Source organism: Aptenodytes patagonicus, chromosome 1 (genome assembly GCF_965638725.1).
Source record: "Aptenodytes patagonicus chromosome 1, bAptPat1.pri.cur, whole genome shotgun sequence".
Classification (NCBI taxonomy): domain Eukaryota; kingdom Metazoa; phylum Chordata; class Aves; order Sphenisciformes; family Spheniscidae; genus Aptenodytes; species Aptenodytes patagonicus.
The window spans coordinates 58,671,672-58,693,319 of NC_134949.1; the positions used below are offsets into that span (position 1 = coordinate 58,671,672).

The window sequence follows — 21,648 nt, forward strand, 5'->3', positions numbered from 1 at the left end:
TGCTGCAGTAACAAAGAATGAAAACAACAGCACAGGTTTCCCTCTGCTATTTATTTTGCCATTAAACTCAGGCCAACCTCCTCGTTTTTCTTGTGCTACACCATCAAACACATTCCAGGTCCCTTCCTGAGTGGTGGTGCATCCCCCTCCTTGGGGCTGTGGCGTCAGGCTGCCAGCATGCCGTGCCAACCAGGACTTGACCCAGGGCCCTGCTTCCCCCTCACCGCTGCCTGGCCTCCAAATACACTCCATTTCCCCTCCTCATTCAGAGCACGGCTCTGCAGTGACGCGCTGAATCCCCAGCCACTGAACCCAGCAGCAACCTCCCCGGCTCTGCAGCCGCTGCTGTGCTGTAAGACGCAACCGAAACCAGACAGGTTGAGGATCTGGATCATCCAAGCAAGTGAAGACTGAAAACCTGCTTGTGTCTCATCAAGGACCCACAGCAGCAGCAACAGCCCTAAACAAAGCCTCCTAACAAAGCTGCATGGATGTTATTAAGCAAAAGGCCTTTCTCTGAAGCGGCCACTCACCCATGCAAGGGAATGCAAAGTGCACACTGCAGTATGTGCAAACATCAAGAATCTGTTCAATTCTTCAGCAGCTGAAATAATTAAACTCCAGGGTATCGAGCCAACATCTGAACTCCATTACTTCCTCCACCTTTGCCTTTCTAGCAGACTCCAAATCCATCATTGTAATTATCTGCACTGCTAAAGAAGCCCCATGAAGCATCTCTGGCAAACCTCCCACTCTTTCGCCTGCTTCCTCTGCTCGTTCCGTGAGCAAGACAGATCTCCCCCATCATGGAAAGCTGCTTGCAGAAAGATGCCTTTTTCATGCACTGTGCCTGGCCAGCATGGGAGAGCAGCCCTGGGCAGCTCAGGGCCCACGGGGCGACTAGGTGGAAGAGCCAGCAGTTTTTAATCAAAACTGTAGCTGATAAAGGAGATACGGCAAATAGCATTTCTCTGGGCTTTTCTGAAAGCTCTGAGAGGGGAAGAGAGCACGTGGTTGTTGGAAGAATTAAAATAATCAACTGGCAACCTGCTAAGGCTGGCCGTGGATTAGGAACCAGCAGCTAAACCCAAAAGCAAATAAGCAGAATTCCCTATAGCTGATAGTGCTACGTGCCCTGACCACCCCTGTCACACCGTTACCTCTCTGGCCGGCAAGGCTGTCTTGCCGCGAGATGCATTTGCAGTGCTGTCCTGGCTGTTTGCAGAGTGTCTGTACAAGGTCCTGTTCCCACGAGTGCAAGGGCAGTGCTTGAGCCCATTGCCCTGCCAGGGAATTAGGAGCTGTCCTTGTAACAGCTTCCCCTGGCCTTCTGCCTCCCCCAGCCACATCTGTCTGCCGAGAGGGAAACTGCCACCAGGGCTGCCAGATTTGCACATGAGCTTCTTGGTACCTGGGTCTGACATCTCCCAGCAGCATCAGGCTGACAGCACGCACGCTGGGGAGATGTGTGGGCACCAGAACCGGCACACAACTGGCAGGACTAAGTTGCTCCGCAGAGGACAGCTATGCTCGGCTTGCAGGGGAGCTGGTGCCGACCACTGGCCGCAAAGCCCTGACCTGCCCTTGCCTCTCCTGTTCCCTCTGCCCTGTGCCAGCTCCTGGCGTGGCTGCGCTCAGTGGGTTTGGCAAACCGGCCTCTGCAGGGTTAAAGCCAAGCTCATCAGCCCGAGTGATGACAAGTAGGAAAGAAAATATAAGCAAGGAGTCATTAATTAAGGCGAGAAGCTGGGAGCAGAGACTGCAGAATGCTAATCAGTCTGGAGGGGAGGCTACGTGGAAAGCAGCAATCAAGCTCCTTCAGTTTTAATTAAACCCAGCTCTATATCAAGGACATGACACCTTTTCTTTGGCTCTGCCTTTGAGCTGTGAAACCAGTTGGAGCGTGCACGCTGTTACTGGGCAGACAGGAATTCCCTTCTGGCTCCAGAGCCTCCCCAAGCCAGGCTCAGCATCTGCCCTTCCCACTCATGTGCTCCCCAAAATCAGGGCTTAACACCAGGCAGAGCTTAGGGATGGGAGCTGGGGCTTGCAGATGCTTGCCGTGCTAAATGCACCTTCTCCCCCAGGTTTTCTCCCTGTCTCCTCTGTCCTGTTTTATGTAGGCTTCACCCCAAAGTGCAGCAGTCAGTCCTGATCTGATCCACTCCTTTTGCAAGCCAGGACCAGGAGGAGCAGGGGCAAGCAACAGCCTGGCCGCAAGCGGGCAAGAACAGGCAGCGTCTGGCTGTGCCAGCATCACTGCTCCCGACCACTGTTCCCTTCTCCCTCCAATGCTTTGGGCTGTGAAGTGGGGCCTCAGCCCCAGAAATGATGCAGATATTCATGTTACCTGGAGGCTGCTTGTGGCCATGCGAGCTGGCCACCAGCCACAGCATCACATGCAAAGGGCAGCTCCAGGACTAGCCATCCCCGGGAAGGTAGGCAAAGCATGCTGGACATGTTGCCAAAAGGCATTGGCTACAGAGGTGCGGCAGCCACTACAGAGGAGGGGGAGCCAGAGAAATCAGAAACAGGGATAGGAGACGAGGGAGGCTCAAGGTGCAGAGAGCAACATCAAATACTTGAATGGAAAAAGAAAAATAATTCCCAGTGCAGCACTTCAGCTGGCCTCCACACGGGGAAAGGGGTGTCCTTGGAGCTAAGCTCTAGCGAGGCATGCAACAGCTTCAGCGAGGGTTAGAAATAACACCTCGCCTGGGAATTTTAAGAGTGGGCAGGACAAAGCAATAAGGGAAGGTTTACGCAAGCAGAAGCAGGGGACGGAAAGAGAAGAGAAATAAGGGGGGGCTTGTGGCTCTGCTCATGCACACCACAGCTCTGTGAGCCCCTTGCTGCCTGATGAGCCCCTTGCTGCCTGATGTCCCCCATCCCCACTGTACAACGCCTACAGCACTGAGAGTGTCGAAGGGCAAGGATGGGGACAAAAACCCTTTGCTTTGGATGCAGCCTCCAGCTGCCTTGATGAGGTCCCACCGTGCATGGGGACAAGCGAGGACACCAGTGACTTCCGCAGCCCATGTAGGGCTCAGGACACCACCAGCGGGGCTGCACAGCCTCCAGCAACTTCACATTTGCCGCAGGCTCACGTTGGCAATCGGCTCCTGACGATCAGCGGGCTGGCAGTGAATGGCTCCTCTCTGCCGGCTGGGGCTCCCCAGCGTTAGCTCCCTTGCTGTTTTAATTAGCTAGAAAGCGAGCAGTGTGGTCCTGGCAGATTTCCAGGCTATGGAGACTGACAGAGCACTCAGCCCTTGCGTCTCCACCTTGCATCAGCCCGTAGGGCTTCGCCAGGAGGGATATCTCCATGCACATGCTGGCTGTGGGCAGCGGGGCTGGGGGAAGTGAACTGCCGTGGAAGGAGAATGATCTGCCTCGTTCAGGGCAAACATGTTCACTCTGAAACCTACTGCTGCCATGATGATGTGTAACTGCTTCCCAGCTTCAGCGTGGAAGTCTGGAGTGTCCCTCAATGTCACTGCTTTCACTAAACACTTTCTGCCTAGCTTTGCCTCTTTCACCTGCTCTTAGGGCATTCTGGGTGAAGATCTGCTTCACGTTAAGAGTTACACATTCAGGAGCCACACAGCGCTAATTAAATGCCATATGTAATTAAGGAAAAGGAGGGCTGTTGCAATCATGTAAAGTTTACTGTAAATATTGAGCTGGGACAGTGGCAGGTCTGATGATTTGAGGCCGAGGCATCCCGCTCCCGGCTGCAGGATTGCGGAGGAGGTCGCTGAGGAGCTCTGTGGGGCTTGAGCTCAGTTTAACGGTCCTGAATGAGCAAGCTCATCTCCTTCGCTGCCAACAGAAAACTGTCTCAGTGGGGATAAGGTGTGGCCCTGATGATCCTGACCTCTCCCAGAGGAAAGCAAAGTCCCTGGGATGTGATCAGGAAGTGTGATGCTAACGGAGATTTCTCCCTCACCTCTCACCATGGAGGTCCTTCCACGGGCTGGTCCCTTTCCCTTCCTCAGGGCTTGCCTGGCTGGCAAAAGCAGTCCCTTTCCTCCTCCCAGTCTCTCAGGTGATTTGTCTTTGTCCCCTTCCTAGGGCTTCTTCCTGGGCTTGTCCTACAGCATCACCAAAAGCTCCCAAGACACAGGACTGATACTCAGGGGCTACGCCTGTGCTGGCAAACAAAGCAGGATCTGTCCCGCTTGCACTCACAAGCCAGGTGGCATCACAGAGTTTACGTCCCCATGGCGAAGCTGTCTCATCCCCGCAGAGGATGGCCTCAGGCGGCTGTGATTACCTGTGACACATGGACTTGGCACATTGGGGAAGCCGAGTACCCCGCTCGGCCCCTCTCCCTTCTCCACTCATGTCACGCCTACATGACAAAACTGGAGCTGTGTGAAGTCAGCCATGTGCCCAGGCCTAGCTCTGCCAGGCACCGCGGCAAATCACGGCATTGCAGCAATGCAAATCCCACCGGCTCCCTCCCTCCCTCCCATATGCACTAGCCTGATCAAAGGCCTTGCTTGGATGGTGTTTTTCTGGGCTTCTCCGGCAGCCTGATGATGCAGAAAAATGCTGGAGAAAGCTGCTGTGGGGCTGGGGTCCAACACAGAGAAGCGATGCTCACCGCAGCTCCGGAGAAGTGTGACACTGCTGGGGTGGGGAGAAGGCTCCTGCCAAAATGTGGGTGCTCTGCCAGCACATTACTTCCCGCCTCCCTCATGCCCCCTCGTCCTCCCTTCTGCCCTCTGCTTCTAGCCCCTCCCTTTGCCCTGCCTTCTCACTGCCGTTTTCTGTCCCTGTGGATGGTTCCCGCCACACATTTATCACTTATATTGCCCCCCCCCCCCCGTCCTCTCACCATCCCTCCTTTTCCCTCTCTCTTCTTCTGTCTCCCCCTCTCCTACAACTTTCTCTTGAACACCAGCAGTGCTGTATCCATCTTAAAACCCTCAGCTTTGCTTCTTTTGTACACTTCTGCAGTGTCTGCAAAGTCAAATAAAACAAATGACGCCCTGCTAGTGACTTGGGAGCACCAGGCTGTGGTCAGACAGCTTGTACAGCCTCCACCGCCTCCAGCCCAAACTGCAGAGCCCCATGCCGGGCAGAGATTGTATCCAGCACACAGCAAACGTGGCAGGTGAAGGAAATTAGTGGGGTTTATTCAGGTCAAGCAGGGGAGAAATTCCAGCACCTTCTGGTGAATGTGATTTTTGTCCCACCGCACCATCTCTGTGGCACTTCCCATCCTTCCCATGGTCAGGCCGGGGGGATGCTTGGCCCTGCTGCGAGGTGTCTTTGAGCTGCTACCACAGCCAAAGGCTCCTCCACTGCTGCTTGGGGCAGCAGGGGACAGACCAGGGGAAAGTTTTGCTCCCAGGCAGACATGGGTCCCACAGCAATCCCACAACAGTGGCCGTCTTGGAAGATGTCCCAATCTACTGAGCAGTGTTGGCCTCATGCTCTCCTAGAAACCCTCTCCAGCAGGTAGAAAGGGGCACTGAGGAGACAGGATTGAACATGGGTCTGTTTCTTTCTCCTTTGCCTCACCACAGCTGTCACCTGGCTCCACAGCTCATTTTGCAGCTTAGCTACTTTCTTCTGCTTTGGTGACAGCCATCAATTCACTCACAATCATCACCATCAAGTGGAAAACACTGTCTGGCCAAGTCAGTAAACCACACACATGGGGCTAATAGCAATGAATCAGAGAGCAACAGGTCCTTCAGCCCTAGAAGGAAGGGATAAAACTCTGAGTAGCAAGCAAAGATCAAAGAGGAGCCAGCATCCCTCAGGAATTTGCAAAAGGCAAACAGAAAGTAAGCAGAGGGGCGGATCAGGTGGAACAACATGGTGGAAGGAGGAGTTACCAGGTTTCTTTAGGAAGAACTGGGGATGGCTATCAGGAAATATTTCTGAACTGCAAGCGGCATTAGGAAGTGGGACAGCGTTCTGCAGGATCTGCTTGCAAGAGCTAAAGCCAGGTGGGACAGAGCTCTAGGAAACATCCTCCAGCAAGTACTTCTGGTGGGGCAGGGTGGAGGGAAGAGACTGGACAGATGGTCCTTTCCTCCTTGAACTTCAGAGAAGCCACAGGTGCAGAGGGGAGGCACGCAGAGGTGTCAGCACACAAGCCTTTCCAATCTTCACCTGCCGTGACATAAATCGTTTGAGCATGACTAGTGACTGCCGCAGAGTTTGCATCATCGAGCTGTTGGCACAGACAGCTAGCTTCCTTGCACGTAAGACAGTGTGGCAAAGGCCCTCTGATCTGGATGCAGGGGCTAGGGAGAGGGATGGAGGTGGACTAGGGCTGCCCCTGGACCATGGGAAAAGGACATGTGGGCAGGGAACAGCGTTTTACTGCTTGGGGCTGGGCACAGCACCCCAGCCCTGCCAGGGAGAGAGGCTGCCAGCTACCCCATTGTCACTCAGGTCCCTGTGCACTCTCTCCACCCTTCCCACCCATGCTCTGATGTGCCTTTAACAGCCTGGGCTTCCTACCAGGATGTTTTCATTTTGGTTGCCTCCCTCTTAGAGTTTCAAGGTACTGCACAAAATTAGCAAGTTAGGAAGTTGGGAAATGGAGGCCTTAAAACCTGTTGCAGGAATGCCACTCTTGGCATCACATCAAAGTGTCCCTCCACTCTGCATTTGTATGGGTGGATTGTGCCATTCCTATATGAATGCTGTGGGCCAGTGAGTGAAGGTGAGTGGGGACAATGGGTTAACCACTGCCACAGGAGGTTTCGGTGGCTCTGCTGTGTCCATTCCCCTCTGCCCCACATTGTTCTGCCCGTTTGGGAATGGAGTGGTTACTCACAGGCTGGAAAACAGGCTTCTTCACTTTGCTCATCTGTAATGAACAGTCAGAAACTCCTCAGTTCCTCTTGGAGGGGTCATGGCTAGGGGATGGCCAGCTGTTGCCAAACTTTCCTCTTCCAGCAGCTCCTTCTGCACAGAGACCATGGCATCTTGTAACTGGTGAGACCATGCTCTCGCATCATGACTGGCACCTTCAGGGACCCTCTTCCTGGTGTTCTCCTCTGGGACCTGGGTCACCTCAGTGTTGCCTCCATAGAAACCTCTGGTGCTGTTGGTGAAGCCTTTGCCCACATTAACCACGTGGACTTTCTTTTCAACTCTCTTCTTCTTCTTCTTCCTGGTCTTGTTCTGGAAGAAGAGGCAGGTGAACACCTGCTTGAAACGCTTGCGGAAATGCTTGGAGATGAGGGCATAGATGATGGGGTTGAGACAGGAGTTGGCGTATGAAAGGCAGTGGGAAGCCAGGCGGCAAGCATAAGTGGCTCGGTTGAAGGGGAAGTGGCCAAACCAGAAGCACAGGATGACCAGGTGGTGGGGCAGCCAGCAGAGGCAGAACAGGATGGCCACAGCCACAATCATCTTGGTGACCTTGCGCTTGGCCTTCCGGGACTCTGAGATCCTTTCTATGGGGTCTACGGAGGTCCACAGGAACTTGATGGTCCTGGCGTATGCCAGGCTCACCACGGTCACAGGCAGAAGGTATCCAAAGACAAACGTGACGATGTCCAGAATCTTTCGGCGCTGGTCCTCCCAGATGGGGATGCAGATGGGCACCCTGTGGTAATGGACAATCTGGTAGTAACTGAGGTAAGGCCCCGCGAAGAGCAGTGACAGGGACCAGATCGCTACAATGGCCACTCCTGCGTTTCGGGAGGTACGGACATCCCGGGACTCCAGCGGATAGCGAATGGCCAGGTACCTGGCGAGGAGGGGATGGAGAAGGAGAGACCAAATACAATATACGTGAGGTGATACCTTGTCGCCCCATGGAGCTGCCATCTGTGCACCCCTTCCCACGCAGCCACCCATCTCTTCCCCTCCCCACCTCTTGGTAGGGAGGGTTACGGTGAATTCACATAGAGATCAGGGTCATCCCAACAGTGGGTCTGGGATCTCTGTTGCCCACTCTGCTGTGCTAGCTTGGGAAAGGCAAGCAGCATACCTCTTGAACCAGGGAAGAGAAGGACAGGAGCAGGTCCCAGAGGGCTCCCTCTTTCTCCTCTAGTGCACTGCTGCCCTGGGGTTTTGCTGTTCTTGGTTTTGCATGGTGGACACCAAACCTCAGCATGTGCCTGTACTCCTCCTTCCTAAGTGAGGGCTGGGTAACCAAGCCAAGAGCTTGGCTTGGTGCTGGAAGAGGGCATGGGGAGATAGGGAGGCTGGCTCTGCCTCTGGGGACACCCTACCTCCTCCTTACAGGACACTCAACAGACTGGCCTTTCTCCCACCCCTGAGTTCAAGGGTGGCAAACATGTCCCTGAGCTGAGGGACTCAAAGTGGAGGGGACACTTGCCTGTCAACGGAGACGGCGGCCAGGGTGAAGCTGCTGGCGTACATGGTGAGGTAGATCAGGAAATGCACAGCCTTGCAGGCAAAGGCCCCAAAGAGCCACCCATCCAGGGTGTAAATGGTGGCCTGGAAGGGGACGCAGCAGACGATGAAGCACAGGTCAGCCATGGCCAGGTTAAGGATGAAAAGGTTGGTGGTATTGTACTTGACTTGGCCGTTCCGCAGCAGCACAGCTAGCACCAGCCCATTCCCCACAGTGCCCAGGAGGAAGATGAGGGAGAAGATGATGGGCACAATAATCCCTGCAGCTCGCAACTCTGGGCTGTCAGAGGAGGCGTTCCAGCCTCCCGGCATCTCCCCATCTGACTACAGGGACCTGCGAGGGGAAAAAGGGAGACACAGCACCTGTGCATGGCTGTAGGCAAGCAGGTGCTGCTCGGTGTTGACCACAGTGGCCACCAGAGCTCTGGCCCTAGGGTGCCTGATCCCAGCCTTTGTCTGATGCCCATGTTTCTCCCAGAGACGCCAGTCCCAACCAGCTGGTTAAATGATGACATCAAGATCCTCATGACGTCACTGGCAAGAATGCTGTTGGGATCAGTCAGCCCACATCTGCCTGGCTTGAGCGGAGCCAAAGCCCCTTTCTCCTGCCTGCATTCATGTCCCCACCACGGCACCTCCTGTGCTCCCAGCCCCCCGAAGGACACCCTGCCCTGCCGCCTGGCCTCCCCTACATTCCTCCTACAATCCCCAAGCCGCTAAACCTCTTGGGATTGCTTGCTTTGGCAAGTCTAAATCCTGGCTGGTGTTCAACAGGGCTCAACGAGGGACACAAGGCCACAGGAACCGCAAGAGGTTCTGGCACCCTCACCCCAGGGCTGTGCCACCTCTGGCAGCAGGGACCTGTTGCCTGGATGACACCCACAGCAGCAGCACCCCGCCGCGCTCCTGCCTCAAGGGAGCTCCTTCAGCTGGGACCACCTCCACCCTAGAGCTGGCTGCCCCTTGCTCCCTTTGCAGTAGTTGTGCTCCACAGAGGAGGGGTGACTCAGGGCAGCTCTTCCTGATGCTGAGAGGTGGTCATGGGCTGGACAGTGGCGGTTAGGAGAGGAACAGGGGAGACCTTGCAGCTGCCTGAAACACAACATGATGATCATTGTGAAGGAGCGTAATTATTACTGCAGCTCAAGGTATTGTGGTTTGCTGCAAAACTTCTTCCAGCCCCGAGTAACACTGTGCTCAGGCGGGGAGTGCCAACAGCCTATCTCCTAATGAGCCTTCCCCATGTTGTGCTATCATTAGAACAAATTGTCCTTCGCTGAGCAGCAACCAAGAGGGAAAGACACTGTTATCTAGCAACTGTTGACATGCAATTAACTCTTTTTTTGGGTCGTGCAAGCTCCTTCGCCCCATGCTCCCCTATCCCTCAGCTCATGCCACTTCTCCTTCCCAGCAGCCTCTCTGTATTGCATCGAAAGGTCGTCCCTGCCTCTCTGGCTCTGCAGTCCCCTCTGTCCTACTGGTAACGACCTGGCTCCTCCATCCCGGCCCCGTGGGATCTCCTCACTCGAGCAGAGTACCCTGGTCACACTCTGGGCACGCACATGTTGCCCCGCTGCCTACGTGACATCTCTGGGCACTGTCGTATCCCTGCTCAGCTGCTCCTTGCTTGGGAAGCCAGCACTCACCTCTGTGAGGAAGGGCCTGCAGCTTCACCGCTTGCTCGGGGGAGACCTCTGGTCCAGGCCAGGCAGCAGTGGTGAGGAGGATGCAAGCCACCGAAGACTTTGTCTGGGCAGCGCCGTCACCCCTGCCCAGTGCTCCACTGCTTCCCCCTGCCCGCCACCAGCTCTGCTCTCTCTTCTCCTGGCTCCCACACCGTCTCTCTCCTTCTGGAGCTCCTCTCCTCTCTCTCTGTCTCCCCCTTTTCCCTCCCTCTGCTCTTGCTGCTGATCCATTGATCTCTGGGTTGTTTTTTTTTCCCCTCTCCCTGAGGTTGGGTTTGGAGTTAACTCCTCTCTGCCCAGTCTTCCAGCAGCCTCAGCCGCTCCCCGCTCCAGCGAGGAGGGGGCAGCAGAGAAAAAGCCCGCTAGTCTCCGGTGGGAGAGGGAGGATGGAGGGGGGCAGGGTCCCACGGACCCTGGTGGGCCTTGTGGGCACCCCTTGATGCTGGGTGTTCAGGACATGTTGCCCAACACCTCCGGGGAACATGAATATCCCAGCAGGGTGAGCCTGGCCTCTGCCCCATCCTTGGGATATGGGTCCAAACCCTCTGGAGCATGAGCAATTAATTGCTATTACTAGCTGTTATTAATTGTTAGTAGGAAGGGACAGAGTAGATCGAGTCTCTCCCACAATGTCTGACCCAGGGAAGGAGGGGAAAGCAGGTTTTGCTTTCCATCCAGTCCAGATCTGCCCTCCACCAGCACTGCTGGGGCACTGCAGTGTGGGGAGGAAGGACAAGCCATCCAGGGAGGCTTGTCATCCAGGTTCAGCTCCTTCACCGCTGCCCAGGACAGCACATGTGCCGGCTGATGTGCTGAGAGGCGACAGTGACCCACGCAGCCCTCCTGCCCCACCGCCCAGCCACCGCATCCACCCCCGCAACGGGACCTGTGCCCTGCGGACTTCCAGGTGTGCTGAGGCCGAGCACAGCTTGGTGGTCCTTTCCCAGCAAGACCCGAAAGCCACCAGCTTCCCTTTGCTGGGAAGGTCCTGGATGCCTCTTCCAACGATGGGGTAGGATGCGGAGGAGGAGAAGGAGGCACCAGCCCCTTCACCTTCATGGCAGCCCTGATACCCCCGTCAGCGGTACCCCTCAGCCTGGCGGGAGGGACGATGTGTCCTCTCCTCCCTGCCTGCCCCTCCGGCGGGAGGGAGCAGGGTGCCCCTGCCCACTCGCTATCAGCCGCTGTAACCAGGGAAAAGGGGAAGGCCATGCCTCGGGACACAGCGATAACCTGGGGGATGCGGCGGAGCGAGAACCCACAGCCCGGCACAGCCCGCCGCAGCGCCGCTCGCCATGGAGGGACCACGCTGTGGCTGCCTCCTCCTCCTCCTCCTCCTCCTCTGCCTGCTCCCACCGCTGGGTGCCCTGCGCCTACTGCCGCTGCTGGAGGAACCCAGGGAGCCACCACCGCTGCCGCCGTCTGGCACCGCTGACCCTGCCGCCCACCTGCTGCGCGGCCGTCCCTCGGCCCCAGTGCGGCCCTACAGCCTCTCGCTCTCCCCTGAGGACTACCGCTACTCTCCCAAGCCCCGGCACCTGCGGCCTGGGCGGCTGCGTCGGCTGCTGGGCTCAGCCTTCGACTCCTTCTGGATGGCGACCGAGGAGCCCCGGGGCCGCAACAACAGCGTCCCCGAGGAGAACCTGGAGTCCCTGAGCTGGGACCTGGCGGAGGGGGCCGGGCGCTACCGCCGCAAGCTGTGGCGGGAGGCGGAGGGGCTGGAGCTGCCCCCCCTGCTGCCCCCCGGCCCGGGGCTGCCCCCTGAGCTGCCGGGGGCCCTGGCCCACCGCCTGCGGCAGTGGCTGGTGGAGCGGGCCGCCTGCCGCCTCACATCCACCTGGGTTGACCTGGGACCAGTCTTCTGGCCCCGCTGGGTGCGCCACACCGCCTGCGAGACCGGCCCCCCCGGCTGCTCCTGGCCCCCCGGCATGACCTGCCGCCCCGCGCAGCTCACCCACATCAAGCTGCTGGCCTGGCACTGCTGGGCCCCCCGGTCCCCCGGCCCCCCGCACTGTGCCTGGCGGCAGATCCCCTACCCTGTCGTGGCTGCCTGCAAGTGCTCCTGCCGCTGAGGGGGCTGCAGAGGGACCCCCTGACTCCTGTTCTTGCAGCCAAATGGCCTGAAGAGGTGAGTGGCCACCTGGGCTCACCCCTGGGGCCAGGGAGCCGGGGGGATAATCCTCCAAATGGAGAAATAAACCTCCAGAAATGAAGCGGGGAGCGGCTGTGGGCATTGCTGTTTCTCGCCAAAGCCCCCAAGCCAGGGGGGACACAGCTACTTCGCCCCTCACTCGCCAGCGCAGAGAGGTTGCACCACTGGGGGCCCTTGCATGGCATTTATCTCTGGTGAAGGATGCGGGATGGGAAAATCATGGCACCTGATGGCAGGTTCAGACCCCGTTTGCATCAGCCCCGGCAGGCTCAGTCCAAGCTGGGGCATCCCTGCCTGCCTGGGCAGGGCTGTGGGCAGGGAGAAAGGGCAGAGGGATGCTGGTGGGGAAGGGGTAGAGGGAGGTGGGTCGCCGCTCAGCATGGAAACAGCGGTGTGGAGAGGGGCTGGAAGGTGTCAGCAGGAAGGGGGGCAGGTTTGGGACTGCAACAAGGCAGCCTGGCGAGGGTGGAAGAAGTGTGGGGTGGGGAGGGACTCAGGGCTGGAAGCATCTGTAGGGGTGGGTGTGTATGGAAACGGGATGGGACAGGACAGTCCCCTACCCTGAGGTACAATGGGTGAGATACGGGGATCCCACGTGGTATAGAGGGTGACGGCTTGAGACGTGGGGGAAAGCCTGGCAGAGCAGCATATGGGTCTGGGGTGGGTCAGTGAGCCCGTGGTAGGAACTTCATCCTCGAAAAGTGGCGTCTGCCTCTACATCTCACCCGGCAAAAAGTCCTCTGCTTTCTGGGCTAAAAGCTGCAAATAGCTGCAGATCAGACCTAGGTCGGGAGGCCTTGAAGAAATAAAGAGCTGGAGGCTTCGCCTGGCAATGCAGTATTAACATGGTGCCTGCAGTCAATGTGCGCTGCATTATTCATTTTCACTGTGCCATGGCCTGACCCTCCTGCCTTCCCCGGGCTCTGGCACTCCCCGTGCCGCCATGCAAACCGCAGTCGGCTGCAGAGCTCAGCCTTGAAGCAGGCGGAGAAGCAGCAGGAGCACGGGGGTCAGCTGCCAAGGGGCCTGGGAGAGACGGAGGGGAGAGGGAGGTCAGAGCGCCTGGCGAGGAGAGGAGGAGAAGGGGGGAGCTCATGTGTGCACGCAAGAACAAGTGTGCGCGTCGCAGGGGAGGGAGGCTGCTGCTGCTTTTGCTTGCAGCTGAGCAGCGAGGCATCTGTATGACTGCTCTCCCATTGACGGAGGACTTGAAAGCTGGAGCAGGGTTAAACTGCTTGGGTTAGTTGCCCTGAATGGAGCAGAGACATCGGCAGGGCTGCCTGCAGAAGCCCAGGGGAGAGGGGGAAGGCTGGGTTGGAGACCAGCAGGAGGGAGGTGCAGGGGGAGCATGGTACAGGTGTGCAAGTAGGGGGGAGCAAGGGGGTGCACACACATCGGGCTCAAGACAGCAGTGATTCGGTTTAGGGACTCAAACCCCCTGTACCAGAGCCCATCTGGCTGAAGCTTCATCTCTTCCAGGTTGCAAGAGAGGCCTGAGCGCAACCCCCTGCCATTTCCCCATTACATTCCCCATTCCCAAAATATTGCCCTTTTATAAGGGGGAAGAGTTTGCAGCACCGTGAGGGCCTGGCACCACACAGAGGGAACTCCGTATCATACTTTATCAGCAGGCTGAGCTCAGGGCCCTGCAGAGACGGAAAATTAAATAAAATCGGCACACAGTTACACTACCAGGTGCTCTAACAAGGTCTGGTGGCAGCCCCATAGCAAATATGTTTTTCCCCTGCCTTTTGCATCCCGTAAAGCGCTGCAACCCTCGATTAACTTCTATATTCTTCTGCAGTTGCTCTGGTTCAGGTCAGATGCGTTATCACCCCATAGTTCGCTCCCTGACTGCCTAACGGCAGGTAGCATTTTTGGAGGTCTTTGCTGACATGACCCAGTGCTCTGGCACCCAAGCACAGCACAGCCCCATTTCGCCTGGAGTCTGTTCTGGGCTGCAGGCAGCTGGTACTCAGTTCAGCACGTGGGCAGACAGCAGGACACACGTGATTTCTCATCTGGAGCAAAAACGATGCAAACAAAGCAATCCTGAGAGATGCCCAGGACCCACTTGTTCCTGCTCGAGTGCTAAATCGCTACCCCAGCACAGCTTGGAAGAACAAATCCAGAGATTCCAGCCTGCTATGTGTTCTCTACTGTGCGAAAATTGCAGCTGATGGAGGAAAATTACAGGTTTCTGTCACCTGCTCTGCCCCCGGCCTCAGCCCCAGGCAGACGCAGGCCCTCTTGCCAAGCTGCTGGCCTCTGCCACCTCAACTTGCCCGACAGCCTCTCTGGGGTGAGATGCAGCTCCCAGGGCAGGTTTGAGAGCACCACAGCAATGGGCAAAGCCTTAGAGCTGGCCCTGGGGACCAAGCAAGCCTCACACCCAACACCCGAGAGTGAGAAGGGGAGAAAGGAGCACCGGAGCTTCGGCTGGCCCATGTCCTCTTTCCCAGACCAGCTGCCTGTGGCATGGGTTCCCAAGGGTTTGGGAAACCCCCCTGCCTCGGTGGGGAATTACAGTGGGCAGATCTGCCGCGGTGACGCTGCTGGACCCGCAGGAGAGCGTGGAGGAAGCAGGCAACCTCGGGCGTACCAGCAACGCTACATTTCCATCGGCAGGAAAGAGCAGGAGCTTCAGCGCTTCAGCGCCCAGACTGAGGCTTCAGGGAAGACACAGCAGAGTGTCCGGTCACAGCGAGAGAAGATGGGGATGGGCTGCAGCTCCTGGATGAGAAAACAAGAGCTGGACAAATATCTGCTGCACTGGACACCTTTAATGACACAAGAGCTGGTTGGCCAGTGCCACTGCCAGCACGCTGCAACAGCCACAGCCTCCTGCAGGCTGTGATGCCTTGAGGGCCGGTCCTGCTTTCGGCAGCGTGCTGCTCAAGCCTTTTCCCCCAGCACAGGCACTTGGTCATGGGCAGGGAGGGTGCCAGAGGAGGTGTTTGCTGGCCCCTCAAGGCAGTGCTCCGTGTTTTCGTCCCACCTCGGTGAAGGCTTCCACGCAGCGGTCGATGTCCTCGTCGCTGTGCACGGCTGAGATCTGGACCCGGATGCGGGCCTTTCCCTTGGGGACCACGGGGTAGCTGAAGCCAATGACATAAATGCCTGGGGAGGAAACACAGGGAGAGTCGGAGCTGGCTGGGAGGGAGGGAGGCTGAGGTGGTACTGGGTGATAGAAAGGCTTTTGGATCCTCCCTCCCCTCTCAATAACCATTTCCAGGCTTCAGGGTTTTCAAGTGGCATCTGCTGCCAAGCATGGAAGTGAGGGTTAGGGCCAGTGATGGGGATGGAGTCCAGCACGGCAGGACAAGAGGGCTAATGTAAACCCCCACAACAGAGAAAGGAGGTGATGCCAGCAACATCTGGGGGAGACCAGGAGGACATTTGCAGTTGGAGGATACTGAAGAAACAGATTTCATGCAGGAACATCCTCTGGAGGAGGGATGGTGGTGGCACCACCATCAGCTCTCCCTTCCCTCAGGGCATGCGTCTGCATCCAGAGCTCCCTCCCCAGTTCACCTCTGTTCAGCATGTCCTCAGCCATCACTGCAGCCAGCCGAGCGTCTCCGAGCATGACAGGACAGATGGGGTGGTCTTTCCCCGAGATGGTGAAGCCAGCTGCCGTCATCTTGCTTCTGAACCTGGTGAAGAGAACAAGAGGATGAGTAAAACCTCAGCACCCCTGTCCTTGGGGACCGATGCCTTGCTTTGCCCTGGGAGTCCTGGCCACTGAGGGCTGGGTGTAGTTCTGCTCCACCATGCATCTCCTGTCCAGGGAAGGGATGTCTCTTTTTGGAGTGACCTCCTGCCATTTCCTGCTCAGCTCCATGGGACTGCAGCTGCTTGAGGGGAAGATGTGTCCCAGCACACAGAGCACCCAGATGTGACACATCTGCCCGCACATCTATCTGACACACACAGGCACATCCTGCGGTTTCCCCTGAGCACCCCCCGGCCACGACTTCCAAACTACCTTCACGGCTATCACCAGAGGGTGAATAAACACACATGGACAACTCATTCCTAATGAACCTCTCCCCCTGCTCCCACCCCAATATGGCCCCCTCACCGCTGGGTCTTGGCAGCCATGGACTGTGCAATGGCATTGCTCTCCAGGAGGAGGTCCAGGGCCTTGGATGCACAGCCCACCACGGCGGGGGGCAGGCTGTTGGAGAAGAGGTACGGGCGGGAACGCTGGCGGAGCAAATCGATGAGGGGTTTAGGGCCAGTTGTATACCCACCTGCAGATGGAGGAAAGAGAAATGGAGAAGGCACCCCAGGGTGACCTGTTCAGAGGGGGGCCCCTCTATAAAGCCAACCTGTCACCTACAGCAGGAATTTCAGTACAAACCAGGCCTAAAAAAATCACAGCTGATGCCTTTTACCAAGAGTTTCCACCTTGACCCTAAAGGCAAATGCATGGGGAAGATGACAGTGGAAGGAGCACATGGCAGGACCTCCCTTGACCCTGCAGCAGGGTCCCCAACTGAGCCTCATGCCACCAGTAGAAGAGGACAACATGCATTTGTTGCTCTATCATTAGGCAGAGGAAGGAAACACCAAAGCAATGCTGTGGAGCTCTTTAGGGCATGGAGGGCATTGGACAGGAAAATGCCTTCACCTGCAGCTCCTCCAAGAGCTTTTCCCAGGGTGGAGTTGATGATGGTGACTTTGTCCATCACTCCCAGCAGCTCATCGGTACCCCTGTAGAAAAAGGAATGTCACGTTATCAGCTGTGCCAGCACGCACCAGGGAAGCTGCTCTACACCTGATACCTCAAGGGAAACAAAGCGCCACCAGCCAGGTCTCTGGTGTCCCCCCTTCTGGTAAAGGAAGAACATCCCCCTGCGGTAGTTCAACCCAAGTGCTGACCTTCCCTTCTCCTGCAGAAAGGCTAAGCTGGGATCTCCCGAGGTAAGAGCACGGGTTCTTCATCCCTTACAGATGGGAGAGCACTCAAACTTCCCACACAGAAGTTTAATAGTCCAAAGAAAGCACTACCCGTCGATGTAGGTCTTGCACACGCCTCTGACACACCACACCATCAGCATACACCAGGGAAAAACAGTTGCCTGGCTAGAGTAGCCGATGTCCTCTGAGGTGGGCTGTGCACATCACTGATGTGCTGCCCTAAATGCACACAGGCCTAAAGCACCCATGTCAAGGTCTACGCTAGTGGAACCAACTGGACGTGGCAAACATGCTCTGCAGCTTCACATCCTCCAGCCCAAAAAGGCAGGATGGGGCATGGCCACCCAGTTTCTCTGTTGGCTCTCTTGAAACACAGTGTTATAGACAACAGCATCAGGTTCACGCTGAAACTGGCATAACTCATGAAGCACTCGGTAACCGTTCTCTCTTCCTCAAGCTCTTGTGCACTTACACACCTCAGAGCAGTCAAACAGTTGTTTTTGCAGTGCTGGGACCAGAGAGCCCACTGGGACAGAGTGACAAGGTCTACCTTAACCCATAGGATGGCTACCATGCCTCAAGGAAGGAGGGGCTTAGTTCCCACTTCTCACCCATTTCACAGCTAGATGTGGACTTGCCAGCTGCCCACATGAGAAGTGTCTAGAGAGGAGAGAGCTGGAAGGGAGCTCTTCATAGAGCAACTTTTGGCTTTTTCAGAGATGGCTTTCTCCTCTTGTCATCTCCTGCTCTATCCCTCCATCTGAGGAGGGACCCATTGCTTGTTCCTACAGGTGTTGCCTCACGCGGCGCTCTACCTTTCAGTAGAGAGCAGGAAGGACCACGCAACAGAGCGCTTGGCACTCGTGCCTGAACAAAACAAGCACATGAAGTGTCTGTTCTCAGCAAAGCACCTCAGCAAGTGCACTGCTTAGCACCTGGAGGATCTCCAGGGGATGGAGGAAAAAGCTGCTCCGAGGGAATTATCAAACTGTGCAAGCTAACTCCACAGAACCCCCAAGACCCAAGCATTTCAAAATGATAGCTGAGAGGAGAAGGATTCGGAAATCAGGAAGTCCAGCTGCTTGCCAGGAGAGGCAGATGAGATGGTCACGCCATCCCTTGCACGCAGAGAAGTGTCTGTTGCGTTGGGATGGGTCAGTGCTAAAGTATCTCCCTTCAATCACCTCAGGTGCCCCAAAAGGGATATATCATCAGGAGGGGAGGGCTGAGGCAGAGGTGGGGTGCGAAGCCTTCAAGAAACGGTGGTTCCAGGAGTCCCCACACAAAAACACATTGGCCATCACCACCTTTGGCCTTGCCTCAGAAGTACTTTGGGTTGGGGGCGAGAAACAGGGGTAAAAGAGCCCCTTACCGGCCATTGGGTCCCAGGAAGCCTGTGGCATGGCATTCGTCAACAAAGACCAGGGCATCATACTTCTGGGCCAGCTGGCAGATCTCCCGCAGGGGTGCGATGTCACCATCCATGGAGAAGGCACCGTCGGTGGCCACCAGCCGCAGACGATGTTTCTGTGGGAGGGAGAGTGGCATCCCCAGGGGTGAAGATGTCACCCTGAGGAGAGGGGCTGGCGAAGGAGACCGGGACATAGTACAACTCCTGTAGGGAGTGGATATATCTAACCGAGACAGGGGGTTTGCATTGCAACCAGCTGCTTCCCCTCCTTGCCCATCCATGCCTACCTGTGCCTATCGGCAAAAACGATGCCTATTGCACAGGAAAAGACAGAGCTCACCCTTTGGGGCTGGTTACTGCGTAGGCAGCACAGCTAAGCAAGCACCCTCACGTTGAGGTGGGAGCAGACCTCTGTACCTGCGCGTCCTGCAGCTTGGCCTCCAGGTCCTGCATGTCCATGTGCTTGTAGCGGTACTTGTTAGCCTTGCACAGGCGGATCCCGTCAATGATGGAGGCATGGTTCAGCTCATCCGACAGCACCGCATCCTCTGGGGTCAGCAGGGCCTGGCCGTGCCAAACAGAAAGGATCTTCCTTTGCTCCAGGGTGACGACTCACTAAGATCTTCCAGCATCTCAGTGCGGAGGACAAGGCTGCATTCGATTGCAGCTGCCACGTCTCTCCTGGCACTGCTAAACCTTCCGCTTTCCTTCCCAGCCACCTTATCCCCCAATTTCCTTATGCCAGGCTTCTGAGCTCAAAACCTCCCTCCCCTTCCCTAGCAAGCCCGGGGGATCACCCCTTCCCCCTGCCTTACGCTTCAAGGGGGAGTACAGACCTCCCCGGAAATGGGAGCCCTCCCCAAAACCTGGAGCTGGCTGGGGAAGGGGGAGGTGAGGGCTGATTAAACAGCTCCGCGTGGCTCCCCCAGTCCAAGGGCACCAAGTCACGGTTCTCCACCACCAGTCACTGCTATCTTCTCTGTGGCACAGAGCTCACATCAGAGCCTCTGGAAGGCACGGCAAGCACATCGCCGTCACCTCCCTCCTCCACGCACAGCACAAGGAAAGCCCTACGAACCTCAAAGATACCAGCGTTGGCATCAAAGCAGCTGGCATAGAGAATGGCGTCTTCCCGCTGGTGGAAATGCGCGATCTTCTCCTCCAAGTCCTTGTGTATGCTCTAAAAAGAAGAGAGGAGCGAGCGTCACCGGTGGGGCAGCACAAGTTCTTGCTTGCCCACTGCTGTTAGACGCTGACCGCAAGGGGAGGAAACAGCCAGGTTTTATGCAGAAAAGGTGTGTGTGCGTGGGAGAAGTTAGTTGTGTTCAGAAAGTGTTTGCAAACGCGGCCCTAAAATGCGGTTATGGGTTTGGACGCCAAAAGCGCAGCAGGGAGACTCCAAGCTCCCCACCCACGGGGGAGCAGCTCTGAGTTTTCTTTGCACTTAACCAGCCGGGGCTCTGAAAGGGCTCCAGCGGGGATAAACCAGGGTGGGTTTGACAGAGCCGTTTCAAGTCAGGCTCGCTGTAATTTTGACCCTTAAGGGAGGGAAAAAAGACATTCACCTTCTGAATTCAGAGGGGTGTTTAATTTCTTTGCTCTCTGAGGGGTTGTAACGGTTTAAGTTGGCGTATTTCCAGATCTTTGGCTAGCGGGGGACTCACCAGGCTTTTTTTCTGCCCGGCCACGTGTACCTTAGCACTTGCGCACGCATGCGAGTGCCGAGATGGGAGCCTGAGCGGAGCCCCTGAGAAAGGCTACCCTGGAGCAGGGGATGCTGCCCCAGTGCCCGGTACCTGGGTACCACAGATGAAGCGGACGGAGCTGAGCCCGGCGCCGAACTTCTCGAGGGCCTCCACGGCAGCACGGATCACCTCGGGGTGGCTGGAGAGCCCCAGGTAGTTATTGGCACAGAAGTTGAGGATCCCTGCGGGAAGAGAGAGAGAAGCGCGGGCGTCGCACCGGGGAAAGAGGCCGAGAGCCCTCCCCGCCGCCCCGTACGCACCGGCTCCGCCACCCGCCAAGCGGAGGTGGGGACCTTGGCGGGAGGCGATGACCCGCTCGCTCTTCCAAGTGCCGGCGCCTCGGATGTCCTCCAGCTCGCTCTCCAGCCGCCGGCGGAGCTGAGCCGCCGCCTCTCCCGAAGCGGCCCGGGGGCTACCGGCCCCGCCGGCCCGCAGCACCCTCACCGCCGCGCCGCGCCACATCCCGCTGCCCCGCCCCGCCCCGCCGGCGAGGGGGCGGGTCCCCGGCGGCCAATGGCCATTGGCCGCCGGGGACCCGCCCCCTCGCCGGCGGGGCGGGGCGGGGCTGAGGAGGAGCGGGGCGCCGGCGTGGCTCCGCCCCCCTTCCCTCCCGCCCCCCCCCCCCCCCCCCGCCGGGCTCCTGCAGCTTGAAGGGACTCGGGCACCTTCTCTGGGAGGTGTTCAGGCCTTTTTTTTTGGGGGGGGAGGGGAGGCTCTGTCCCGAAGGGTTTAGGCACCCCAAAACCAGGTGATTTGGGATCCCTGGAGTCTGAGGGATTTGGGGGAACCCCATCCATGGGATTTAGGAACTGTGGGGAGGGGGTCATGTACTATAGGGCCCGAGGGATTTTGGAGCAACGGGCCATCACGGACCTTGAGGATCAACAAGGCCAGGAGCATTAGGTGACCCCACCTAAGCGATTTGGGGTCCTCTGCGCAGGTGACTTGGATCTTCGCATCTAGGTGGTTTATGGGTGCCCACCACAGGGGGTAATGAACCATGGGTCTATAGGATTTGGGTGCATCCAGCTGAGGTGACCAAGGATCCTTTGGTCTGAGAGATTTAGGATTTACCAGCTTAAGGAGATTAGGTACCCGAGCCCAAGGAATTTGAGCGCCTTTGGCCCAAGGGGTTTGTGACCCACAGGCCCACCGTGTTTAGACACAAAGAGTCCGGCTGGATCAGGCATCTCCATCCTCCACTGTAGCTGACTGGGGAATCCTGTTTAGGCCCCTCATGTCCAGGAGGATTAGGCACCAGGCTCTGTCGGGGCCGCCCAGCCCTGCCTGGGGAGGGGCTCTGGCAGGGCCAGGCAGGCCCTGCAGTCGTGCCAGCCCCCCCTGGGCACAAAGCCGGAGCCGCCGGGGTGA

At 57.4% G+C, this 21,648-nt stretch overlaps 3 protein-coding genes across 4 annotated transcripts; 1 reads left to right on the forward strand and 2 right to left on the reverse strand.

Moving 5' to 3' along the window:
* Positions 1-5,842: 5,842 nt before the first annotated feature.
* On the reverse strand, positions 5,843-8,692 carry GALR3 (galanin receptor 3). Of its 2 annotated transcripts, XM_076328722.1 has the most exons (3): positions 8,321-8,688; positions 6,806-7,726; positions 5,843-6,132 (listed from the first exon to the last, which is right to left on the reverse strand). In XM_076328722.1, exons 1-2 carry the CDS (start codon positions 8,668-8,670, stop codon positions 6,835-6,837), a joined length of 1,242 nt encoding a protein of 413 aa, XP_076184837.1. In that variant the 5' UTR covers positions 8,671-8,688; the 3' UTR covers positions 5,843-6,132; positions 6,806-6,834. The 2 variants fall into 2 exon arrangements, with proteins under 2 accessions (XP_076184837.1, XP_076184838.1); XM_076328723.1 differs by lacking the exon at positions 5,843-6,132 and having other exon boundaries at positions 6,713-7,726; positions 8,321-8,692.
* A 2,646-nt stretch (positions 8,693-11,338) lies between these two features.
* On the forward strand, positions 11,339-12,241 carry LOC143155755 (noggin-1-like). Its single transcript, XM_076328724.1, has one exon. It carries the CDS (start codon positions 11,339-11,341, stop codon positions 12,113-12,115), a length of 777 nt encoding a protein of 258 aa, XP_076184839.1. The 3' UTR covers positions 12,116-12,241.
* A 2,719-nt stretch (positions 12,242-14,960) lies between these two features.
* Positions 14,961-20,739, reverse strand: GCAT (glycine C-acetyltransferase). Its single transcript, XM_076338040.1, has 9 exons — positions 20,538-20,739; positions 20,329-20,459; positions 19,611-19,712; positions 18,950-19,096; positions 18,494-18,648; positions 16,832-16,914; positions 16,280-16,451; positions 15,730-15,851; positions 14,961-15,315 (listed from the first exon to the last, which is right to left on the reverse strand). The coding sequence occupies exons 1-9, from the start codon at positions 20,737-20,739 to the stop codon at positions 15,164-15,166; spliced, it is 1,266 nt and encodes a 421-aa protein (XP_076194155.1). The 3' UTR covers positions 14,961-15,163.
* Between the last annotated feature and the right edge of the window lie 909 nt (positions 20,740-21,648).

What these genes read in the sequence shown, in the direction of transcription:
- GALR3 (XM_076328722.1), bottom strand. Translation starts at nt 8,670, where the DNA reads ATGCCGGGAGGCTGGAACGCCTCCTCTGACAGCCCAGAGTTGCGAGCT. An exon ending in GCCGCCGTCTCCGTTGACAG is followed by an intron (nt 7,727 to 8,320) that starts GCAAGTGTCCCC and finishes CCTCCTCGCCAG; the next exon opens with GTACCTGGCCATTCGCTATC.
- LOC143155755 (XM_076328724.1), top strand. Translation starts at nt 11,339, where the DNA reads ATGGAGGGACCACGCTGTGGCTGCCTCCTCCTCCTCCTCCTCCTCCTC.
- GCAT (XM_076338040.1), bottom strand. Translation starts at nt 20,739, where the DNA reads ATGTGGCGCGGCGCGGCGGTGAGGGTGCTGCGGGCCGGCGGGGCCGGT. An exon ending in CTTGGCGGGTGGCGGAGCCG is followed by an intron (nt 20,460 to 20,537) that starts GTGCGTACGGGG and finishes CTCTTCCCGCAG; the next exon opens with GGATCCTCAACTTCTGTGCC. An exon ending in GCTTCATCTGTGGTACCCAG is followed by an intron (nt 19,713 to 20,328) that starts GTACCGGGCACT and finishes TCTTCTTTTTAG; the next exon opens with AGCATACACAAGGACTTGGA.